Genomic DNA, 25,000 nt, shown 5'->3' on the forward strand with positions numbered 1-25,000 from the left:
AATTTTACCTGTCACGATCATTTTGTCTATCCTCTGTATAAGAAAACGTTTCCAATTCTTTTATGCCCTCACCCGTGCAAAAAAATATGATATTGAGATACAGAGATTCATTCAGAAATTCCTTCAAAAGAAAGATATTTGTTGGAGATTTCTTCAGAAATCTATTCAAGGACTGTCCTAGAAATTCTTCCAGAAATTCTTCTCGGGCTCTTAAAACTTTTTCAAAATTTATTTCGGAAATATTCTTCAGGGATTTCTTTAATTTCTTGTGAGGGTTTATTTAGATATTTATCTTGTTATTCCTTCGACATGTCCTTAAAGATTATTTTAGAAAATCTTGCTTGGATTGCTTTAGAAATTGAATTTCTTTAGTATTCCTTTAGCGATTCTTCCAAGAATTCTTCGAGAGTTTTTTTTTTGAAAATTATCGACGGATTCATTTGAACAAAATACATGGATATCCATGCATTTCTTCAAAAATTTCTGCAGTAATTTCTTCCAAAATCTTCCAGGGAATTTTTAAGAAATTCTGCCAGAAATGCCTTCGAAGATTTCTCTGAGAAATCCTGTAGGAATTCTTCCACTGATTCCTTTAGAAAATGTTTAGTTTCCTTTAGAATGTTCTCCAAAGTTTTCTAGAGATAACCCTTGAAATTTATTAAGGAATTTAAAAAAAAAAACAATCCCTGAACTCATTCGGATATTACATCATGGGTTCTTTTGAAAAATTCTTATTGGGAAGTCATCCACGGATTTTGCTTGAAAATTCTACCTCTAGAATTTCCTTGAGAATTTTCATTAGAGGATCCTTCAAAAATTGCTCTTGAAAAGCTATCATGGGTATCCTTTAAAATTCCTACATAGATTTTTATCAGGAATCAGTACGAGATTTTTTTGAGAAAATTATCCACGGATTCCATCAAAAATGCTTTCAGCAATTCTTTAAGAAATGAAATTTTTAAAAATCTTTCACTGACTTCTTCAGAAATTCTTACAAAGATTCGTGCAGCAATTCTTTCGGGGATAATTTTAGATATTTTCATGGAGATTCCTTTTAAAATTCCTAATGAGATATCTCCATAATTTTTGCCAAGAATTCCGAGCCCATGAAAATCTTCTATAGATTCCTCCCAAAATTAATCCATAAACTCCTTCAGAAATTTCTCCAGGAATTTAATTCTTCTAAGGTTGCTTTCAAATAATCTCCTGGCGGTTTTTTAGAAATTCTTCCAGGGGTTCTATAAGAAATTTCTTCAGAAAAATCTACATATACATTTCTCCAGAATTTCCCAATTTTCATTCCGTTAGCAGTAATTGCGACGATTCTTTCATATTTTTTTTTCAATTGGTTTCTTCAGAAATTTTTCTCCTTCAGAGTTTTTTTCTGATTTTCCTCCTTGTATTTCACCAGAAAATCCGGCATTTCCTCTAAGGACAACTCCAATAATTTCACCACAAATTCTTTAGGAAATTTATTTAAAATTATTTCCTAGGAATTTCTACGGAAATTCCTTTCGAAATATCTCAAAAGCTTTCAAAAAAAAACTTTATAGACGCTTATCTATGCGTTTTTTTGTCAAATAGATTAGAAAACTTTATAAAAACCATCATAAAACCAAAATAAAAATTATAATGTTTTGAATCCCTCTACAAGACTAATCAGCAATCAAAATGTTACTTGGTTTTTTTCAGGATTTTTTCTACAAATATTTTTTCGCCTTTCCGATAAGTTTTTTCGGGTATTTCTCCAGGAAGTTCTCAAGTTTTAACGAATAGACAAATAAAATAAATTCCTCCTCAGATATGCTCAAGAATTTTCATGGGATTTATTCAGATATTCAACCACAAATTTATTCAAAAGTACTTCCCATGATTTCTACAAGGATTCTACTGAAGATTTCTTCAGAAATTCCTTAAGGTTTCTCTCAGAAATTCCTGACGTTATTTCTTCTAAAATTCCTTTGAGAAGAAATTTTTCTCTCCAGAATTTTAGGGATTTCTTCAGGAATTTCAGCAGAGAATATCTTCAAAAGTTCTTCCATGGAGTTTTTCAGAAATTCTTCTAAAAATGTCATTACAAATTCTACAGGGATTTCTTCGAAAATACTTCCCAGGGTTTTTTAAAGATTTTTTTTTATCTGTATTAACGAGATTTTTAGCCCTAGGCTAGTTCATCTCGGGACCCACGATTTACTTCCCTTCTGAAGAAAGAACTCACATTTTGTGAGTTTGTCGGGAGTGGGATTCGATCTCAGGTCCTCGGCGTTATAGTCAAGTGTTCTAACCGTCACACCAGATCCGCTCCACATTTTCAAGAATTCTTTGAGAAATTCCTTCAGTGCTTCCTGCAGAAATTCCTACAACATTTTTTTTTTCAAGAAATTTCTCTTGCGATTTCATTAGGAACATCTTCAGGGGTGTCTTTAGAAATACCTTCAGAATTTGGTACAATTTTTTGAGCCTTCTAAGAAGAATACCATCCTCGAAGAAATATAACCAGTTTAAACTGTTACAGAATTTGTTCAGATATTCCTCCAAGGATTTTCCAGAAGTTCTTCCAGAAATTTCACTAAAATTACAGAAAAATTCCTGGAGGATCGTCTCAAGAAATCCATTTGAAAACTCCTGGAGATACTTTTAGAAACTCCTAGAAGAAATGCTTGGACATTTTCTGAAGGAAGTTCTGGACAAAAACTTCTGATATGAAATCTGAAGTTATCTCTGGAGTAATTTTTGGATGAATGCCTAGGATAAAACGCAGTAGAATTCCTAAAGAAACACCTTAAGTTACTCCTCTTAAATTAAAGAGGATCCCAGTAGTCACAACTGAAGGTGACGGTAGGCAAAAATGCTTTGGAATTTTTTGGAGAGATGGAAAAATCCATAGAGGAATTTGTGCAAGAATATGTAAAAAAAAATTGCACAAATAGCAGACAAAGGCACTGGTAAAACGCTTGAAGAAACCCCTCAAAAAATGTATGCCTGGAGAAATTTCCGAATCAAAAAACGTTCTGAAGGAAATTTATTCGCAACCACAGACACCCTTGAACTACAGTAGAAATTTAAAAGAAAAAACGTTTTTTTGAAGCAATCTCTGAAATGATACCTAGAAGAACTAGATAACTCTTTTGCGTGTATTCATAGAAAGATTTCTTGAAAAATTCCTTAAAAATGTAAATGAACAGATTCTAGAGTAATTTCTACAGGAATTGTTATGAGAATCTTAGGGAAAAAAGCTGAAAGAATCCCAGAAGAATGTTCTGAATAAATCCAAAGCAATGCCAAGGGAATAATTGAAGGAAGTATTGGAGAAACCCCTGGAAGAAATGCCATAAGAATCTTTTTAGAAGTTTCTTGAGAAATTTCCAAATAAATGCACAAGAAAATCCCTGAATAAATTGAGTAATACCTGAAGGAACCTCTGGTGAAATTTCGAGCAATAATTTTTGAAAAAAAAAGTCTATAATTTCTCAGAAATGTTGATTTTGAGAAGAGTTTTCGGAGAAATCCCAAAGAAAAGCTCCTGGAAAAAAGTCTGGCATAAATTGCGAAGGAATTCCTTCAGAAATATGATGGAATACAAGCATGAACACATGTTGCAATCCTTGAAAGAATTTCCTACAGAATCCCTTAGGAAATCGATTTTTAGAAGGAATTTCTGAGGAAACCCGTGGACCAGTTTCAAGATGAATCTTTTATCTTTTGAGAAATTTCTTGAGATACTGTCGAAAAAGTTCCAAGGAAAATTCCTAGGGGAATGCCTGGAAGAATCTCTGGATGAATCCCTGAAGACATTTTCAAAGAGATGCATTCTGAAGGAATACTAAGAGCAGTAGTGGGCAAGCTTGCCGTTAACCGTTAATGCTTTTCGAACGAACATTTGCTTCTATTCTCTCAAACGTCACTTAACAGTTCACTGTCAATGCTCTCCAATTTGCAAGTGAAGTGTACGTTTCTATTGGGGTGGAAAAAGTTAAATTTGAACTTATAGTTTTCGAGCTATTGATGTGCAAAAACAATTTAACGGTTAACGGTTAACACTCAGAATACCGTGATAGGAAAAAAGTGGGAACTAAAAGTTTGAGCAGCTCGTTCTCAGCCGCCTGTGAAATGATTTTCAATTTTCTTTCAGGGATCTTTTACCCAACTTGTCTACTTTTATTTTATTAAAATATCATGTTTTTAGGGATGCTCATTTTTCCTCCAGAATAGCGTGAGTAGCATATTGTAGAGGTAATACAAAATGTTGGCAACTATCTTGAACATCCCTAGCTACGATCAAATGCGGCTCTCGACGAACAAGCGCTACAGTGCTCTTGCCAAGCATCTTAGAGGGTTGGGGTCTTCAGCAAAGTTGTCTAGAAGTTGATTGGTGCTAAATTTTTATGTCTTTGGTTTTGATCTAGATCTTCTGAAACTGATCTAGATAAGTTTTATCTTTCAATACGACGCTCTAGTGATCTCGGTATGCATCCTAGCGGGTTGGAGTCTTCGACAAAGTGTTTTGAATTGGATGGTACTACATTTTAACTTCTTTGGTTTTGATCTAGATCTGCTGAAACTGATCTAGGTAAGTTTTATCTTTCGATACGATGCTCTAACGTTCTCGGTATGCATCCTAGAGGAGTCTTCGGCAAAGTGTTTGGAAAGTGCTTTGGATTGGTTGTTACTACATTCTTACGTCTTCGGTTTTGACCTAGATATGCTAAAATTGATCCAGATAAGTGTCATTTAAGAGGATAGAAGCAAATATTCGTCCGGAATGCTTCAACAGTTAACGGCAAGCGTGCCTACCACTGAGTAAGGAATCTTAATTTTTTTTTTGTTTTTGCTAAAACCATTCTAAGAAACCCTGTGAGAATCTTTTTTCTGCAAACATTCCTGAATGTTTTATGGATTTTGTATTTTTGATGCTGAAATAATCTCCAAAGGAATTTATGCCGGTAGCCCTGGAAGTAATGCTGGAGGGTTTTCTAGAAGTTTTAAGAAGAATTCTTGTCAAACTCGTTAATGGAATTCCAGCAAGAATGTCCCTTCCGCGATAATTGCAGAAAAATTCGTGAAAGAATAGTGCATGAAGGGGTTTTCCCGGAATACTTCTTAATTAGGTGCAATAGTGAAATAATTTCCTTGGGAGCGTACCAGCGCTGATATTTGGTTAACTTGAGTAACCAGCTCTCATTTTACCATGATAGCACTGTTGTTAACTGTAACTGTTCAACTGGTTAAAACATCCTTTGTTGATTGATGAAACCCGAGCTTCAATCAAAAACACCAAACCTTGAATCCGTCTAATCTAATGTAAACCTCTCACAGAAGTCCGTCAAAGATCCAACAGCAATTTCAATCCAACAACAAATTTTCTACTCGATAATCCCATTAACTAACTTTTACCATCCATCCGCCCCCACCTCTGTGTGTTTATCTCTGTCTCTTCCCCCTCCCGAAAAACCAGGTCGTCCTGAGTGCGTGTAGTCCCTACTTTCGCAAGCTGCTGAAGGCGAATCCCTGCGAGCATCCGATTGTCATCCTGCGTGACGTGCGCTCCGAGGACATCGAAAGTCTGCTGAGGTAATGACCGACCGACCGACCGACGCTCGCTCGGTTTGCTCGTTTATCACTCTGGAAAACTAAACTAATTAATCCATTTCCATCCCTTTCTCCTTGGCGCACGCAATCCTTCAAAACACATCAACAACCACCCAACATAACGACGACCAGATTTATGTACAACGGCGAGGTGCACATCGGACAGGATCAATTAAGCGATTTCCTCAAAACGGCACAATTGCTCCAAGTGCGGGGGTTGGCAGATGTGACGAACCCGGGCCGAATGTCCTCCACCGGTGGTGGAGGCGGCGGCGGCGGTAGCGGAAACATTGGCGGCGGTATCGGTGCCTCGGCAGCGCTAAATTCCTCCTCGTTATCGACACCTGCTGTTCAGGAGCTGAAAGCATCGCCCGTAATAAAATTCGAATTAAACCGGTCGGCTCACGATAATTAATCCCCCTTTCCTACCCCCTCTTTGCTTTCTATTCTATTTTTTTTCTCCCTTCTGACGCACCTAGACTTCGTCGTCGCTACCATGGGAACCGCCGGAGGACGGCTCGGCCGTACCCCCACCCCAGAAGCGTACCAAAAGCTCCGAACTGTACCGCAAGCAGCACGGCCTCAGCCCGGACGATCCGATCCCGCTGGAGCACTTCCCCATCGGACAGCACCCGTTAACCCGCGAACGTTCCAAGGACAAAAGCAAGGACCTCCGGAGCAATGCCAGCATCGCCGGTAGTGACTTCGAAGTGCGCGACCGGGACCGCAGTCTGGAGTCGCACAAAGAGTCTCTGCTCTCACAGGTACTGGAAGGCGGACCTACCCTGTCGGTGCCATCGGTAGGTTGTTTGTTGCCGCTCCGAGTAGCGGGGCGGGGGGGTCGAAGGACACATCATCATAAGTCGAATGCATTTTCGTTGGCCCAAATTAACCAGAAAAATCTAATCAGATCTGGTGAAGTCTTCTGCTAGTTGCCGATCAGTCTTCTGAAAGATGCCGGACAGTCTTCCGGAAGCTGCAGTGCAGTTTTCTGGAGGCTGCCGGACAGTCTTCCGGAAGCTGCTTGACAGCCTTTTGAAAGCTGCCGTGAAGTTTTCTGGAAACTGCTGCACAGTCTTCCACAAGCCACAGAACAATTTTCTGGAAGCTGCCGAACCCTCTTCTGAACCTGCAGAGCAGTCTTATAAAAGCTGCCTGAAACTCTTCTGAAAGCTGCAAAGAAGTCTTGTGGACACTGGCGAACTGTCTTCTGGAAGCTGCCGGACAATCTTCCGAAAGCTGCAGGGCAATTTTCTGGAAGCTGCCGAGCAATCTTCTGGAAGCTGCCTGGCAGACTTCTGAAAGCTGCCAGGCAGACTTCTGCAAGCTGCCAGGTAGGCTTCTGGAAGCCGCCGAACACTCTTCTGAAAGTTGCCGAGAAATCTTCTGGAAGCTGCCAGGCATTGTTCTGGAAGCTGCCGGACAGTCTTCTGGAAGCTGCCGGGAAGCCTTTCAGAAGCTTCAGGGCAGTATTCTGCAAGCTGCAGGGGCAGTCTTCTGGAAGCTGCCGAGCAGACTTCCAGAAGCTACCGAGCAATCTTCTACAAGCTGCCAGGCAGTCTTATGGAAGTTGCCGAGCAATCTTCTGGAAACTGCCGGGCAGTCTTCTGGAAGCTGCCGGGCAGTCTTCTGGAAGCTGCTGGGAAGTCTTCTGGAAGCTGCCGGGAAGTCTTCTGGAAGCTGCCAGGAAGTCTTCTTGAAGCTGATGGGCAGTCTTCTAGAAGCTGCTGGGCAGTCTTCTGGAAGCTGCTGGGCAGTCTTCTGGAAGCTGCTGGGCAGTCTTCTGGAAGCTGCTGGGCAGTCATCTGGAAGCTGCCTGACTTTTGAAAGCTGTAGAACAGTTTTCTGAAAGCTGCCGGAAAGTCTTCTGCAAGCTGCCGAGTAGTCTTCTGGAAGCTGTCGTGCAGTCGTCTGGAAGCAGCCGGTCAGTCTTCTGGAAGCTGTCAAGCAGTCTTCTAGAAGCTGCTGGGCAGTCAACTGGAAAGCTGTCGGGCAATCTTCTGGAAGCTGTCGGGCAGTCTTCTAGATGCTGCCTCGCAGGTTTCTGGATGCTGCCGAGCAGTCTTCCGCAAGCAGTCGCGTGGTTTTGTGGAAACTATAGAATAGTTTTCTGGGAGCTGCCAGTTAATCACGGTGAACTTTAATTTTGTGTCCTTCCACCAAAAATAAAAACCCTGTACACATCCGCTCAAAAGAACCCCAGCTAACCGGGAATGCCCGTTCTCCTCACGCACAGAAACACCCGGACCTGCCATCATTCCAGAATGCCATCGACGGTGAGGACTCGAACAGCAGCGACACGGCCGCTTCCGATCACGGCGATGACATCGAGGGCATCAACGGCAACGTCGAACACACCCGCCCGTCGTTCCCCTTCCTCGGCCTGCAGGGCATCCCCGGGCTGATACCGGGGCCCTCCGGTATGCACGGGGACCAGTTCGGTAAGTGCGCACTTGAAAAATCTCCACGAATACGTATACCTTTCCTCTTCGATTGCTACTTTGATTTGGCTCGTTTGTATTATATTACAGTTTTTTCTTACTACTTTTAGTACTAATAACCCTACTTTGAACTCTTTTTTGGTTTATTGTGAAGTCTCGTACGATGAGACTCCCCCATTTCAGTAGGTTTGGTATGAGTTTTCCCCTTTTTATTTTGGTTTGATTATCTAAAAACTAATATTTGAAAAATCAGAGATGTTCTACAATACGGTTTTGGATTGAAAGTTAGAGATTAGAACAAACGTTAGAGGCAATTGTTTCCGGCATTTGATGCGCGTACGCAAATGGTAGATTAGTACAAGTACAAGCGGTTGTTTTATGTTTTGTTTTGTTTGGTAAGAGTGCTCAATCGATCGCGATTTGAATAACCATCTGGATCGTGGAAATGGATAACGATGACAGTGTGTGGATGACATTTGACAAAACACGCATTTTAGTACAATATTTCAATTGATGGCTTGTGTTAAGGTTTCATAAAGCTCTAGTGTGAATAATACATTCTTCCCAACATTTTTTTGTTGTCTTGTGTCTATGTACAAGGGTCAAAAATAAAAAAAAAAATTGGAAAAAATATAAAAAAAATTAATTTATAAATTAAAAAAAAACAAGAAATGAAAGTTTTTTTTATTTTTTTATTTAATTATCTAATAAACATGCATCCGTATAATTTCATGTTTGAAACCTTTGTTTTGCAATAGAAACAGAAAATTCGATAAAATTTTAATTGTTTAAAAGCTTGCATACCAATTGTAATGCATTTTAAAAATATACAGATCTAAAGAGTGGCAATTTTTTAAAACTTCTAAAACGAAAACTGTTTTAATACAAAATCAACAAATTGGAATGTAAAAGATTCAATATCCTAAAAAATTTCAATTTCGATTACAGTTTACTCTACACAACTCTCGGATAAGGATTTTGCGGTGCTCTTGTCTCGCCCAAGAATGAAAAGAATCTTTATGGATTTAGGTCCATCGATGATGCTGATGATAATGATGATGCGCGCATCTCCATTCAGCATCCAACAACAACGGCCGTGCCTTTTTCTTGGACGACCACCAGTCCGGTCTGAATAGAAACCGGACCGAATGGATCTTCCCAAGAAACGGCCAAGACGGGACAGCGATGGCATTGTTGATGATACCCCTGGCCGCCCCAGCTTGGTCTTTTCTTCTCGCTCGCCGCACTGTCACTATCAACTGCGGGCGATACCAACTGGAGGGCGGTTGGAGTTGGTTGGAGGCTTTCAAAAGAGGAAACTGGACCAGAATTGGAAATCGGTTTGATTTGAGTCCTCCCCCTTTCCACTCTCTGGTCCGTGTCTCGGGCTGAGAGATTTTTCACTGTCTTCCGACAATGGAAGGCCCCTCAGCTGAGGCAAAAAAACGAAAAACCGAGGAAACTCCGGAGGAGAATACCTCGGCAAAAGAAAAGGAAAGGAGTGTTATACAGTTTCTTACCGATTTTGGCAACACCCGTTTTTGTCTACTCCCGATTTTGGCAACACCCGTTTTTGGCAACATTTCCTTCCCGATTTTGGCAACACCCGTTTTTGGCAACAATTTCTTACCGATTTTGGCAACACCCGATTTTGGCAACATTTTTTTACCGATTTTGGCAACAAAAAATTTTGACCAAAAAGTTTTATCGAGAAATCGTTTGTATTTGTAAATGTAGTGTTATTTTAGCCTTACTTTGCTTCAAAAAATCAAAATTCATTAAATTTTCCAAAATCGACAATTTTACAAATCATGACGTAGTTTTTGAATGTCGCCTACAGGGATCGTTTTGTAGCTTGTGAATAGTCCATATTTATAATATAAGCCAAATTGACGCATAAAAGTTGAAAATAATCCACATTTTTTTTACCGATTTTGGCAACACCCCAATTTGGCAACATAAAATTCATCTCGTGTTGCCAAAATCGGTAAGAAACTGTATAAACAACATACATTTAATTTTATGTGAGGATTTTTTACGCCCGTCCGGGGTTTGCTTTCTCGTTAAAATGCGTACCATCGGCCAGCTCCATCAGTTGCCATCACCGCCGCCGCACACCACCCAAAAAGGATCTTAAGTCAACCGTACCGTACCGAGTCATGAGGGAACGGGCGAACGAACGAACGAACGAACTAGGGGGTGGGGGGTTAAATCGGAAAGGATTTGGACGTGTATGAACGCCTATCGTAGAAAGATTGCCTAGGCCCCTGCTGGCCGGCCGGACAAAGATAGCGAGCGATAGAACGAGCCGGTTCTTCCTTTTCCGGCTATCTACATTTTCATTTCGGACCAAGATTGAAAGTTTTTGCTTCTTATCGCTGGGTGGTAGTGCTCGACTTTGGTGAAAAGAAATGTACAGGCATTGAATATTACACTGTTTGTCTAGTTTGAGAACTTTTCCTCTAGAGAAGTAAGTCAGAAAGCGATTTCGTTTTTTTTTCTTACCTTTTTTATATTTTTTTAAAAGATTTTTGTTTTTTTTTATCTTAACTACGGCATATTAAGATCTAAGCTAGTTTACGGAAAAAGCTGTTGTTGTATTAAATATTTTACTGTTTCCTAGTTAGAAAGTGTTTTTTTTTATTATTTTTATCCTCACGAGTGACATTTTAAGACCCGGGCTAGATTTTTACATTTTTCTCAATTTTTATTTTTTTTTATCTCTATTGAATGGAGGTGTTTATCTCTGAGCAAGTTCATGGAAAATGCATTGTCATAGCATTGAATATTACGCTATTTTCTTGTTTGGAAGCAAATCAAAGTATTTTTTTTTTTATTTTTATTTACGAAATTTTCAACCTTGAAGTAGTATTTTTTTATCTTTATTATCGAGACTTTTAACTCTGTCCTAGTTGTTTTTTTATATATTTTTCAATATTTGTTTGAACGAAGTATTCAGCACATTAAAAAGAATAATCTAGCATTGAATATCACACTGTTTCCTTGTTGAGAAGCTAAACAATCCTTTTTATTTATTTTTTTATTATTTATATTCACGCAATGTGTAGTACCTGGGCTAGTTGTATCGCTTTTTATTTTTTTCCAAGCTAGGCAATGAAATTAAATGCTCCTATACTAGTTTATTTCGGTACCCTTCTAAAGGCAGAATCCTCGCTTGTGAGTTTTCAGAAAAGGAACTCGCTCCCGATCTCAAAACAAAAATTTACAAGAGTGTACTAAAACTCAAATTCCAGATCAAGAACCAGAATATTTCGATTCAAGAAATTCCTTCAATCCTAAATCGACCAAACTTCTCCCGAACCAGGCCCAGCAAATTTGAGGTTATGATGTTTGCATTCCGAAATACTTCAACGAGCATCTTTCTTCATCGTGTCTTCGTCTCGGTTGTCCATTTCTCGGGACGGGACTGGCCGGGACAATATGTTGCCATTGCTGTTGAGGGCTAGGGTGGATTGCAAGATCCGGCGATCCGGCTGCGGCCCATTACCAGTGACTTTTTTGCGATAAAATTTTAAGAATGCCTACCCGACGTTATCCCAATATGGTGGCGGCGGTGGCGGCTGCAGCAGTTGCTTTTCATGCGAGAAAGATTGAATCGACGACGACGACGACGAAGGGTTTGATGAGATTTTTTTTTCGGGGTTGTTTGCCATCGGTGAGATTGGATCTGGACGGCCAATCGGGCGGATAAGGTTCAAGGGCGTTGGGACTTTCGGAGCGGGACGTGTGATGGATCTTAGGTACTTCGTTCCGATGATAGGTAACAGATGTTGGCGATTCAAGTTGTAAAGAAAAATTATGATTTTAGTACTGTTTTAGTACACAAAGTAATAAATTTGCACTCAAACCTATCTGCTTACTTACCAGCATCATATTTTGTAATAATTTGTGTATTTTTCTGGGTCAGCATTTGACGTCGGCCGCTTCGGTTAGCATCGCATAAGGCCGAGCTCGCTGCTCCAGTGCATGACACTAATACAGTGTGTGCGTAACAAGCTATCTATGTGCAACTTTGCTTTTCGCTTATTCTTATCTTTTTAAAACCCCCCACATGTACCACTGATGTTCAATTTTGTGATCAGCCTGTTCATCTTCAACTTACTAGTACATAGGGCTCAGTCGACTACTCGCTGTACGGAGCCACTCGAATTATTTCTTGGAAAATCGTTTTCTATCAAAACTACAATCCCAGTATAAAAAATCCGTCACACTTGGCCAATCCTTCAACATTCCTGCTCATCATTCCCCATCAAACGACACAAATGAAAAGAAATTTCCCCGCTCGTAACAAGCAGGAAAAATGAGGCATCGATGTTGCGTCCTGTTTTCCCTACTCGTACTCGAGAACGCGTCAAAAGCGGGAGTGGTGGCGGCGATGATTTTCTTTTAAAAACCGAGACCGCCACATTCCTCCCCTCCCCCGGCTTCAATCCAGTCCAGTTCTGCAGCAGTCAGTCTGACACAGTGTGTCGGGTCGCGGTGGCTTGCTTCAAGAGAAACGGTTGCCCCATGGGTTGCCCCGAAATGGGAAGTGATGTTTATTTTTCTTTCCACTTTGTTACGCGGGGCGCGCGATGGTGGCCTGCCCTGTCCGCCGCAAAGCCACATAGAACAGTGGAGAGTTTTTCCTTCCTCGGCGGGGGAGAAAAAAAAACCCCGGCGACGATGACGACCTTTTGAGGTTTGGAATGGTGGGTGTGAGAGGTGGCTGGAGGCGATGTGCCAGCAGAATTAAGTTATTTTTCGTCTTACTTAGGCTTGGCCGTTTTTTACGAGTGCCAAATTAAGTTCAACGCCTAATGAGGGATTATATGCGGGGTATTTTCTCTTTGAAGGAAGCTAGCAGTCTGTTTTGGTGTTTTTTTTTGTTTTTAGCCACGACGACGACGTTCTGGCTTGCCACAATTGCAGGGCAGCACTGGAATGGAAGTCCGGCAATTTGCGGACGGAAGCCGCTTTTCTTATCGGTAATGTGGGTAGTTCTGAGGAAAACTTCGCACTGCAAGTACCCAGACCCAGTAGTGTCTGAATCATTGTTCAGTGTCTGTGAAATGGATTATCCTCACAGGAGAAAAACTGAGCTGCTGAGCTGCCGTTTGATTAATCCTTTTAACGATTTCGACGAATCATTTCTCAGCAGGGTAGGAGTTTTTTATGACCCAAGGCCGAAGAAAAACAATGCTTTCTTCGAATCGGACCGTGCATTGTATCATACTTGGACTTTGCAGTGTATATCTATGTAGCATGAGCCTGGACTAGTACCGAGAAACATAAGACTCATTCCTCGTTGAATGGTATTGCTTATATTTAGGCGAGGCACAGAGCCGACCCAAGGATGTACTAGAAGAATGCTACTTTTCGAGATATCTGTTTGAGTATCACATAAATTCCTATAGTAGGCATAAGCTCATCCGGCATGGTGAGCTCGTTTTATGATACTTTTTAGTATTTTTATGGATTCATGCGCGTGTCTGGAATTTCATCCACCTTAATACCACATTCGAATGTCACTTGAACGGCAACTGCACGATTGAACTCATTCTGTATGGTAAGTTCGTTCCATGCTATGTTTTAGTGTCGATTCATGTCCTGTCCCGACTTTTGTCCAGCTTGCAACGCATTCAGGGATAACTTAAACGGCTACAATAATAATGAGTTCATTCTGTATGGTGAGCTCGTTCCATCTTATTTTCTAGTATTTTCTTGATTTGATTGCTGTTTTAAATTTTAACTTGTATCACTTGAACGATAACAGTAAAAACAAGATTATGCTGAAAGGTGAGCTCGTTCCATCTTATTTTCTAGTATTTTGTTGATTTGATTGCTGTCTTAAATTTAGACTTGTATCACTTGAACGATAACAGTAAAAACAAGATTATGCTGCATGGTGAGCTTGCTTCATTCTCTGTTTTAGTAATATGGATATTTCATGTGCTGTCCCGAATTCCGGTCAGCTTGTACCACATTCAAGATTAACTTATAATGCCAGGTAGTACAAATGATACAAATGAGTTCAGATAATTCCTGAAACGTTGCCGGGCCTGGTTCCAGCCCTGTCGAAGGCATCACCTTCCACGCCAGTCTTCTATCAAACGAGAAGCACACCCAATAAAGTGAATTGCTTGATATGTGATATTTACCCTGCTCAGCACCTTCCGCTCTCAAATCCTTCCTCGATCCCTACAAAAAAGTCGGCAATGTCCGCAGAAAAAACACCTCCTTCACGTGAACTGAAAAGGGGTAGAGAAAACATTTCCTGTTTAAAAAGTCTCTACCCGTCGTCGTCATCGTCCGTATGATACCTACCTACGTACGTGCGAGAAGATAGCCTGCGGGGGCCCTCGGTCGGCCGGGTGTCGTTTATAGTCTCTTATCTGCCGTCTTGAATCACCTCCCTGCCGAACGTCCGACCGAACCAAACGACAAAATGCAAAAGTTCGATTTATCTGTATTTACGGCGATGGTGGTGACCATCACCCTCGGTGGCGCCGCCGAATTTTCCTCCGCCAGCAGGCGGAAGGGTGTGAAGGAAAATTCCTTTCTTTTCCTTCTTCGCCGGTTAGTGCTCCGCACACATACGTAATCTCACACCATTATTATTCGAGCGAGTGAGTGTCCGAATCCTCGCATCGCGTATGTATGCGGATGCGATAGAGTTAGAAGCAATTGCCTAACCCCATTCAGCAAGGATACTCTGGTGGTCGGTGGCGGCGGAGCAGAAAAGAAAAAGATAAACCAAAAAACGGAGATAAAGTACATATCGTCCTGGCTCGTTTGCTGGATGGGTGGTGGGTGGCTCCCGGAGAGGAAGGGGGCAAAGCGATGACCAACACCAATAAATATCACACCAAGACAGTAGTAAACACAGCATTTCTCAGGCAGGCGTGACCGTTAACGGAGGAAGAAAGTATACTACTTTTAATGTAGAGCCAGAGCGTACCTGAATGTCTGAGCGACGATGACGACGACGACGGAGACGGAGTTGTTCTATGGCATTCGGACATGTTTTCTGTTTTTGGATCGGGTACTATCTACAATTGTGCAAAGAATGACGCCTTTTGTCCCTGCGGGATTGCTTCAGATGGGGGAAAGTGGGATAAAATGTCCCCCATTTAAAAGTCGTTTGACTAAATGTTGAATCGACTGACAATCCAAATAGTACCTGCAAAAACATACATTAATTTGGATGAAGTTCTTTTCCACTTGCAAAGTGTTGTGATGATCATCTGATTCCAATATTGCTGAAGTCTTCCACTGATGTTACCGCCTCCATGCCAATATTATTGGCCAATTTTAAGTTGAACTGCTAATACCTGATAACTCAGCTAGACATACTGACAATTCGTTTAACAGATTGTTATAGCTGGTAAACTCAGAGTAAAATTTCAAAAAAAAAAATCGATTATTTGCTACCTGGCAATTTGCAAGAGCATCCATTGTGTACAGTGAATGACTTGTTACCTTAATAAACCAAAGAAAATGCTTACCACCTCCTTTCCATTTTTTTTAATACTTCGATTCTATTATTTTTGTTTTTTTTTTAATTATTGATCTATGCACATGAACTATAATAAATCGATAGTAATAAATTAAAATGTTTAATTAATGATGAATTCAACCATAGTGAGATGCTATGGTAATTATGACCTATTTTTAATGATTTTTATGTTAAGTAAAATTTGGAATGAAACTCGTAAAAAATTTAAAAAAAAAATATACAAATTTTAAAAATTTATTAAAGTTTTCATTTGTTACATGTCAATATTAATAGTAAATTTTGAGTTGAACTGCTAAAAGATTTATAACCTGTGAACTTATCAAGATGATTCGTTTAGCAGATTAGTATAGCTGAAAAACTCGGAGTAGAATTCCAAAAAAAAATGAAAAAAAAGGGAATTGATTCAAGTACTCATTTGCCCCCTGACCAATCGAATTCGCAAAAACATCCATTGTATACAGTTAGTGCCTTGTTGCCTAAATAAACCAAAGTAAATGCTTATCATCTCCTATCCTTGTTTTTTAATACTTCGTGGCCATGATTTTTTTTTATATATATACATGAACTATAAAAAAATCAATGATAATATTTTTTTTATCAATGATAATTTCAATCATAGTGAGATATAAACCGTTAATTATGCCCTGCTTTTTTAGATTTTTGTGCAGACATTTTGAAATTTTTTTAATGTACATTTTTAGAAATACAGAGTAAAATTTCATAAAATAAAAAAAATAAACGAAAATTGTTCAAAGTTTTATTTGCTTAATGCCAATTTGCAAGAGCAACCATTGTGTAAGTGAGTGCCGAGTTGTCCAAATGAACCAATGTGAACGCTTATCACCTCATTTCTTTTTTTTTAAATTCGTTGCCATAATTTTCGAAAAAAAATTAAAAATTTTAAAAATACTTTAAAAAATCGATATATTTTACTTTGAAATCTTTTTAAAGTTATTATTTGATTCATGTCAAGATTATTGTTGAATTTTTAGTTAAACTTCTAAAAGATTTAAGGATGAAACAATCATCAAGGTACACACTGATGAAACTTTCAACAGTATAAAAATCTGCCATACCAACTAAGAAATTTAGAGTAAAATTTAAAAAAAAACAAACGAAAATATATCAAAGTTTTCATTTGCTTTATGTAAATACGCAAGAGCAACCATTGTGTAAGTGAGTGGCGTGTTGCCCAAATGAACCAAAGTGAACGCTTATCACCTCCTTTCGATGTTTTTTTAATACTTCGTTGCCATGATCTTCAAAAAAAATTATAAATTAAAAAAAAATCAATAAAAATCAAATTAACTTTGAAATTTTTTTAAAGTTATTGTTTGTTTCATGTCAAAAATATTGTTAAATTTTAAGTTGAACTGCTGAAAGATTTAACGAAATTAACATCAAGGTACAATGATGAAACTCTCAGCAGTATAAAAATCTGCCTAAATGAGAAATTCGGAGTAAATTTAAAAAAATTGAAAAACCAAAATTGATCAAAGTTTTTATTTGCTTTATGTCAATTCGCAAAAGCAACCATTGTATACAGTGAGTGCCGTGTTGCCCAAATAAACCAAAAATAACACTTCCCAAATAACCACAGTGCTGAAGCCTTATTGCATGCAGATATACGGTGTATTTAGTGCAATTATTACTTTACATGCAAACTTAAGGTTGATTTAAAGTGGAAGTGGGCAATTATAGAATCAAATTAAGATTATACTGGTATAATCTTGAAGCAGTCGCATAATTGCCCATTTCCACTTTAAATCAACTTTAAGTTTGCATGTAAAGTAATGATTGCTCTAAGTACACCGTATATCTGCATGCAATAAGGCTTCAGCACCGTGGTTACTTGGGTTGTCATCTCCTTTCAATTTTTTTTATACTTCGTTGAAATAAATTTAAAAAAAATAAAAAAAAAACTTTAAAAAAAGAAAAAACCCCTTTGTAATCTTTCAAAAATTATTATTTGTTTCATGTCAAGATATTTGTCGGATTTTTAGTTCAACTGACAAGTTTATTCATTCGTATTTTTCTATTGCTATGGCAAATTGGCAAATTTTCTCTGGAATTCTGCAATAATTTGCTACAATTAACTTGTTTTTTCGTTCTGTAATTTTTTAAGATATTATTCCAAAAATTTGCTGCGTAAACTTCTCCATGAATTCCTCCCTTAATTCCCTGTTGTTGATGTCTTCCACTTGAACCTATGTAAGTTTATTTTTCTTTTTAGATTCATGATTGTTTTTTTTTTTAGTTTCTTCAGGAGTTTTAGAAATTGGAAGCATAACTCTTAGAAATTTAAAAAAAAAAACATTTGAAGACTTTTGTTTCATATAAAGATTACAGGTAGATTTTATGGTCAACTGCTGAGAGATTTTAAAATGAAATAACTGAGACTCTTTTAAAGGAACTCATCAAGGTACACTGGCGAAACTTATAATGAATAATTGTAACTCAGAAATCCAGAGTAAAATTTCAAAAAATTAAAAAAAATCGGAAATTATTTAAGTATCAATTTACGTTGGCATGTTTATGCATTTGTATTTTTTGTATTGCTATGGCAAATTTGCAAGAGCAATGAACGCAATCTACTTGATACTCTGTTTAACATTGTCTCTGGAATTCTGCTATAATTAGCTACGAAAAACTTGTTTTTTTTCGTTCTGCAAATTTTAAAGAAATTCTTCCAAAAATATGCTGCAATATTTTGTTGAAGTATTCCACTTTAACCTATGAATAGTTCTCTTTGTTTTTTTTAGATTATTTTTTATAGTTAAGCTTCTTTAGGTGTTTTATCCTAAATTTATCAATTAAAAAACAAGTACTTTCTGGAAGAATTCTTGAAAAAAAAATTACATGGATATCTCTATGAATTCCTCCAACGATTACACCATGAACTAACCTTAAGAATCCTTCCTTTCATTTATGAGTTTCTACAGGATGGTAGGTAATATTTTAATTGAGTTTTTCTAAAAGTCAGTCAGAAGCTCATGTTGGAAAACTTTTCCAGGGATTCAGTTAAAAACTCCAACATGAACTATGCTATGATATTTTCTGGGATTTTCACCTGATATTATTCTCCTCCAGAAGTTTGTTTCCATTTTTTTTTTTTCATCTTTATTTTTTTATTATTTTTTTCTTTAATTTTTAATCCTGTCGGAAAGCCATGGACGTATTTCTGCTTCATGGCTTCCAGACAGTATTTTTTTTTAATTAGTTAATCCCGCCTCAAAATAAGCTGTGGATTTCTTGGACTGCATGGAGCTTATCTAGATATTTTCCGAAGAATTCCACCATAGACTCCTCAAAACATGCATCTGAAAATTTCGCGGAAAAATTACTGTAAAAATATCTAACAGTAATGTTTCCACGAATTTCACAATAATATATACATAAAACCAAGCAGATCCTTTCTGAAATCGCCGTAAAAACACGCTTGAAAAATCTGTCTGAAATTTCTCCAAGAGCACTTGCAGGGATGTACTTCCAAAAATACCATCAACAGTTTTGCTTGGAATTCTTCCAGCAAATTTGTATTTACAGCACTATTACCATGATTTTCCCAGAGGTTCGCTAGAAATGACTATATGCTAGCCTAATTGCTAGAAAAATCCATATTATTTTTTTTGGGACTTCTTCATGCTCTTTGGAACAACTTCCACAATTACTTTATCTAAGAACATCGCCTAGAATTCAGAAAGTAAAAAAAAATCTCTCAGAAGTTCAACTAAAAATTTTAAAACGTGGACTATCATCAAAATGAGTTTCTTAGAGATGGACCTTTTTCAGAAAGGTTCTTCATAAGCTCTGCAAGAAATGTTAACTTTTGTAGAATTACTTGATTGTCCGGATTTTCTGTTGTGACGCCTGCTAGTCCATCTCTGTTTTTGGGTTGTCTTCCAAATAATTCAATTGGTTTTAGTGGGAACTACACTGAAAAAAGCAGCTTAACTACATACAAGTTCTGTTCTATTTCTACTCTTGTTATGTTTTTTTAACCCTAGGCGTTAACACAGATTTTTAACCCTAGGCTACTTCATCTCGGGACCCACGTTTTACTTCCCTTACGAAGGAAGAAACCCACATTTTGTGAGTATGCCGGAAGTGGGATTCGATCCCAGGTCCTCGGCGTGATAGTCAAGTGTTCTAACCACCACACCAGGTCCGCTCCACAGTTGTTATGCTCTTGTTTTTTTTTTCAGTTTTTCTCTGGTTCTGTTCTAGAAACTCATGTTTCTCTGAATGTTTTTCCAGAGATTCAGTCAAAAATTCCGACATAAGCTTTGCTATGATATTTTCTGTGTGACTTGCATCTAAAAATATTCTCCTCCAGAAGTTTTTTTTTATTATCTCTTTTTTATTTTTATTTTCTTTTTTTTATTTCCTTTTTTATTTTTATTTTTTCTTTTTTATTTTTATTTTCTTTCTTTATTTGTTAATCCTGCTTGAAAGTCATGGACGTATTTCTGCTCCATAGCTTACAGACAGGATTTGTTCCTGCCAGAAATCCCGCCTGAACCATCCTTTTGTATCACGTTGGCAGCAGTTCACTAACGTAGAGGACGGTTTGGGTCAAAAATAACCCTAATACCAAAGGAGGATTAAAACAAGCTTTGGATTTCTTTGACTGCATGGAGATTATCAAGATATTTTTCCAAGAATTGTTCCACAGACTCTTCAAGACATGCATCTGAAAATTTCGCAGAACAACAACGAAAAATTACTTAAAATTGTTTCTGTTCTATTTCTGTTCTAGTTCTGTTCTAGTTCTGTTCTAGTTATGTTCTAGTTCTGTTCTAGTTCTGTTCTAGTTCTGTTCTAGTTCTGTTCTAGTTCTGTTCTAGTTCTGTGCTAGTTCTGTGCTAGTTCTGTGCTAGTTCTGTGCTAGTTCTGTTCTAGTTCTGTTCTAGTTCTGTTCTTGTTCCGTTCTAATTCTGTTCTAGTTCTGTTTTAGTTCTGGTTTAGTTCTGTTCTAGTTCTGGTCTAGTTTTGTTCCTGTTCTGTTCTAGTACCGTTCTATTTTTGTTCTAGTTCTGTTCCAGTTCTTCTAGTTCTGTTCTAGTTTTGTTCAAATCTCTGATCAAATCAAAGTTAATTCTAAAAATGCCCGGAAAATGCCCTTCCAAATCAACCATCCATCACATGAGTTTTCCGGACTGCACCCAGATTGACTGGTGCCAATTTAATCGCCTTCGGTACTAGAGCACTACCCCTCCCCTACTCCCCCATGTAGGCTAATTAGAGGCACCCTGTCCCTGTCGCACCCTTTTGTTGTGGTGATAGCGCTACCGGCACCGCACATCATCATAATCACTAGTGTGGCCGCTGCGCTGTGACATTCGTTGTAATTGCAGTAGAGATTTTTTTACCTAGTTTGAATAGGTCTGATAGGTGGCACCAAGACCACCACCGCATCACAGCCAGCGAAGTGACATCCAGATGACAGCAGGAGTTGGTGACGGTGGTACGGGTCGGTTGGAAGCCGTTAAAATTTTAGAAATTTTATCGAGGTGACAATAATTTTGAATCACCGTTTCCATTAGTGTCAATTATTGATACTGATGACGCAATGTGTTTCCTGCTGTGTCTCTCTTCCTCGAACGCAACTACTTCCTACTGTCCTAGATCTGGACGAGGAGGGATTCTGGAGGAGGACGACGGGCGGTGCAATGTCAATATTGTGTATCATTACAGAATGTGTGCGTATGAGTGTGTATGTGTACAGCCGTGGGTGGGTGTGGGTGTGGGTATGTGTGCTTATGAGTATGTTATTTCGCAATGTTGTTTCGATGCCATTAGCGTAATTATTATTACGCGTAACAAGGCACGGTGAATTTTAGTTTTGGGAGCGGGGAACGTGGTGGAGAAGGTGAGGTCGGATGATTGCTGCAGGTGGCGACCGTAATGTTAGTCTAAATTAGGTGTCAGCCGCCGTGATATGAGCGGAAGCTGGCAAAAAATGTGTGACATTTTACACAGGACTAAAAGAACGCAATTTTCTAATCAAAATAATAATTTTAATTATGTAAATGCTGTCATGAACGAACAGGGGTCCTTGTTTCGGGAATGATATCATTTTCCCAGCATGGGCGTAGGAAGAGTACAAGGATATAAGCATCGTTGTATTGAAACATTCTTTTAACTAGACAGTTTGTAATGAATGTGCCTTCCAGTTACAATTCTGTTTAAGTTCTGTTCTAGTTTTATTTTAGTTCGGTTCTAGTTCTGTTCTAGTTTTATTTTAGTTCGGTTCTAGTTCTGTTCTAGTTCTGTTTTAGTTCAGTTCTAGTTCTGTTCTGATTCTGTTCTAGTTCTGTTCTAGTTCTGTTCTAGTTCTGTTCTAGTTCTGTTCTAGTTCTGTTCTAGTTCTGTTCTAGTTCTGTTCTAGTTCTGTTCTAGTTCTGTTCTAGTTCTGTTCTAGTTCTGTTCTAGTTCTGTTCTAGTTCTGTTCTAGTTCTGTTCTAGTTCTGTTCTTGTTCTGTTCTAGTTCTGTTCTAGTTCTGTTCTAGTTCTGTTCTAGCTCTGTTCTAGCTCTGTTCTAGTTCTGTTCTAGTTCTGTTCTAGTTCTGTTCTAGTTCTGTTCTAGTTCTGTTCTAGTTCTGTTCTAGTTCTGTTCTAGTTCTGTTCTAGTTCTGTTCTAGTTCTGTTCTAGCTCTGTTCTAGCTCTGTTCTAGTTCTGTTCTAGTTCTGTTCTAGTTCTGTTCTAGTTCTGTTCTAGTTCTGTTCTAGTTCTGTTCTAGTTCTGTTCTAGTTCTGTTCTAGTTCTGTTCTAGTTCTGTTCTAGTTCTGTTCTAGTTCTGTTCTAGTTCTGTTCTAGTTCTGTTCTAGTTCTGTTCTAGTTCTGTTCTAGTTCTGTTCTAGTTCTGTTCTAGTTCTGTTCTAGTTCTGTTCTAGTTCTGTTCTAGTTCTGTTCTAGTTCTGTTCTAGTTCTGTTCTAGTTCTGTTCTAGTTCTGTTCTAGTTCTGTTCTAGTTCTGTTCTAGTTCTGTTCTAGTTCTGTTCTAGTTCAGTTCTAGTTCTGTTCTAGTTCTGTTCTAGTTCTGTTCTAGCTCTGTTCTAGTTCTGTTCTAGTTCTGTTCTAGTTCTGTTCTAGTTCTGCTCTAGTTCTGTTCTAGTTCTGTTCTAGTTCTGTTCTAGTTCTGTTCTAGTTCTGTTCTAGTTTTGTTCTATTTCTTTTCCAGTTTTGTTCCAGATTTGTTCATGTTTTCCAGTACGTAAAAAAATATTTCACGACTGTTCCTAGATTGCACCATCAAAACCCCCTGTATACATTATATTACACGCAATGCACAAAATATGTCATACCACCGTTATTAGTGCTATTATTAAAACACACATTTTAATATCGCCTCTCTGGGTTTAATTCCCGGCATCATATCGGCAAGGGTGACGCGTGTTCACTGCTCCTCGCCAATGTTATGTTCGTAATAAGGGAATAAGTTCAGCGTGTGTGATCAGGACAGAGAGTCAGTCCGGATTTGGGAAGGGGGAGCGAGGGCATCGCAATTATGTTGCACCATGATTTGTTCCATTCCTCGCCGACCCTGCTGGTCATGATTATGAATTCGCGTGCGAAGGCAAACACAATTCATTTGTAATAATTTTACCATTTCGTGGTGTTTGATACGTTGTCCTCTGTCAAATCCTCAACAAGAGGACGCTAATTTATGGTGAATCTTTTATGTTAATTAACTTTGAATCACCTTTATTGTAAACTATTTCAATGCATTACACAACAACCCATAACTTTGCCAAGAATGATTCAAAACAGCCAACTTTCTGGAATCAATTTCCCCCTCTTTATAAGCAAAATCATGATAACGCAAGTGAAATTGCCTCATTACGCAACTGGACACGGACCAGAAGAAATCCTACCTCCTGCCCCTTCCAGTAGCAAAATCGGGAAAACAATTCCACTGGCATAAAAACCCGATCGGGGTCATCGTGATTGCAAAGAAGCCCACAAGTAATGGCACATAGAAAAGTTTCAGCAGATTTCGCCTACACTCGCACACGTCATTTGGTCGGGGCGGGCTGGTACAGAGCACAGAAGACACCTTGAGAAATCGATCCTTTTCAGGGGTGAGGGAGAAGCTGCCATACGTACGTACGTATGTGACCCTTTCCCTCCTACATCGCCGTTGCGTTGTCTTATCGAGGTCGGACTACTGCCAGAAATCATCCGGGAAGAAATTGATTTTGTATGCAAAATTTTTTCCTTCGCCTCCTGGGACATCCGTACCTTCTGGCGAATGGAGCCAATAAAGTCTCTGATGAATATTGTATATGCCGGTCTTTGGTCATGTACGAACGAGGAAATTTACTTTGGCTGTCCGTCTTCATTTCTTTTGCTAGGACGTCTTAAAAGCGAAGGGTTATGCGTCATTAGGAAGCTGTATTGCATTTGATTTTGTACCGTGAGGGCATTGGGATGTGTCCCAATTCAGGGTTGGATAATGTCACGAAATGTCATGGATAAAATGTCATGACATTTTTCAGTTCCACAATTTTCAGTGCGAATTTCCTTCTCTGAGTATAAACCTTCAATAATCGCTGGTTAGCTATGGAAGAATAATTATGTCGTTGATAACTATTTCCTACTATGAGCAGTGAAATTGGCAAATAAACTAATTACAGTTTTGTGACATTTTTTCAAGTCTGGTCCCCAAGCTGATCTCAATGTAAAGTCAAATAGACTCGAAGAGATAATAAAACCTAAATTCAATCGTTTAAGTATTAAGCGGTGTATAGAACCTCCTCAAAATCAGTCTGAATTTAAATTGTTGCTTGGGATAATTTGCATTTATTTATCTTAAGAGGTAACACAAGTTGGCATAAGAAGCACATGCATGGCATATGACACTTTCCAGTTAGGTGGGGTCCCGATGCTTCGAAGTTTACAAATTCGGAGCAGATGAGTTCTCAGCCCTGCCATAAACAACTGTTCATGAAGCCGACTTGATTGATACTAAGGTTCTTCTTAAAGAGACGGATGTTTAACTTAATTTTTTCTGATATCCATATTTTAGCAATCTCTCAGAAATTCTTCTACTTATCGAAGAAAAATTGGAACACCCCTTCTTTATTATTTTATTTATCTATCATTCATCTGATCCATTGCTATAAGCTTGGCCTATGTCTAATGTCCTCTAAAGTCGAGCAGATCATATCTCTTCAATTTTGCATCAGTACAAAACTAGTTTCCAATCGAGCCATTTTCTCTGAACCCTACAAATCAAGCTTCCTCCCGGGGGGTTGGTGCCATTATAATAACATTACAATTATTTAGCATTAAGGCAGACGGTTTTCGTACGCACCCTTTCCATCAAGAAGTCCGGGACGGGGAGCAAGCCTTCCCGCCGATGTTGTTGAAGAGTTGCGTTGTTACGAACCAACGAACGAACGACCGATATGACAGCGATGTAATTCAATCACATAACAACCATAGT

At 38.6% G+C, this 25,000-nt stretch overlaps 1 protein-coding gene across 1 annotated transcript in view; it reads left to right on the forward strand.

Moving 5' to 3' along the window:
• Positions 1 to 25,000, forward strand: part of LOC109432525 (protein abrupt) — a gene marked incomplete in the record, with an annotated part of 275,269 nt that overhangs the window by 228,881 nt on the left and 21,388 nt on the right. Inside the window, 4 exon segments of the mRNA XM_062849579.1 lie at positions 5,456 to 5,571; positions 5,722 to 5,962; positions 6,069 to 6,389; positions 7,826 to 8,030. Of these exon segments, the coding sequence (XP_062705563.1) occupies positions 5,456 to 5,571; positions 5,722 to 5,962; positions 6,069 to 6,389; positions 7,826 to 8,030 (883 nt within the window).

This window comes from Aedes albopictus, chromosome 2 (assembly GCF_035046485.1).
Source record: "Aedes albopictus strain Foshan chromosome 2, AalbF5, whole genome shotgun sequence".
NCBI lineage: Eukaryota > Metazoa > Arthropoda > Insecta > Diptera > Culicidae > Aedes > Aedes albopictus.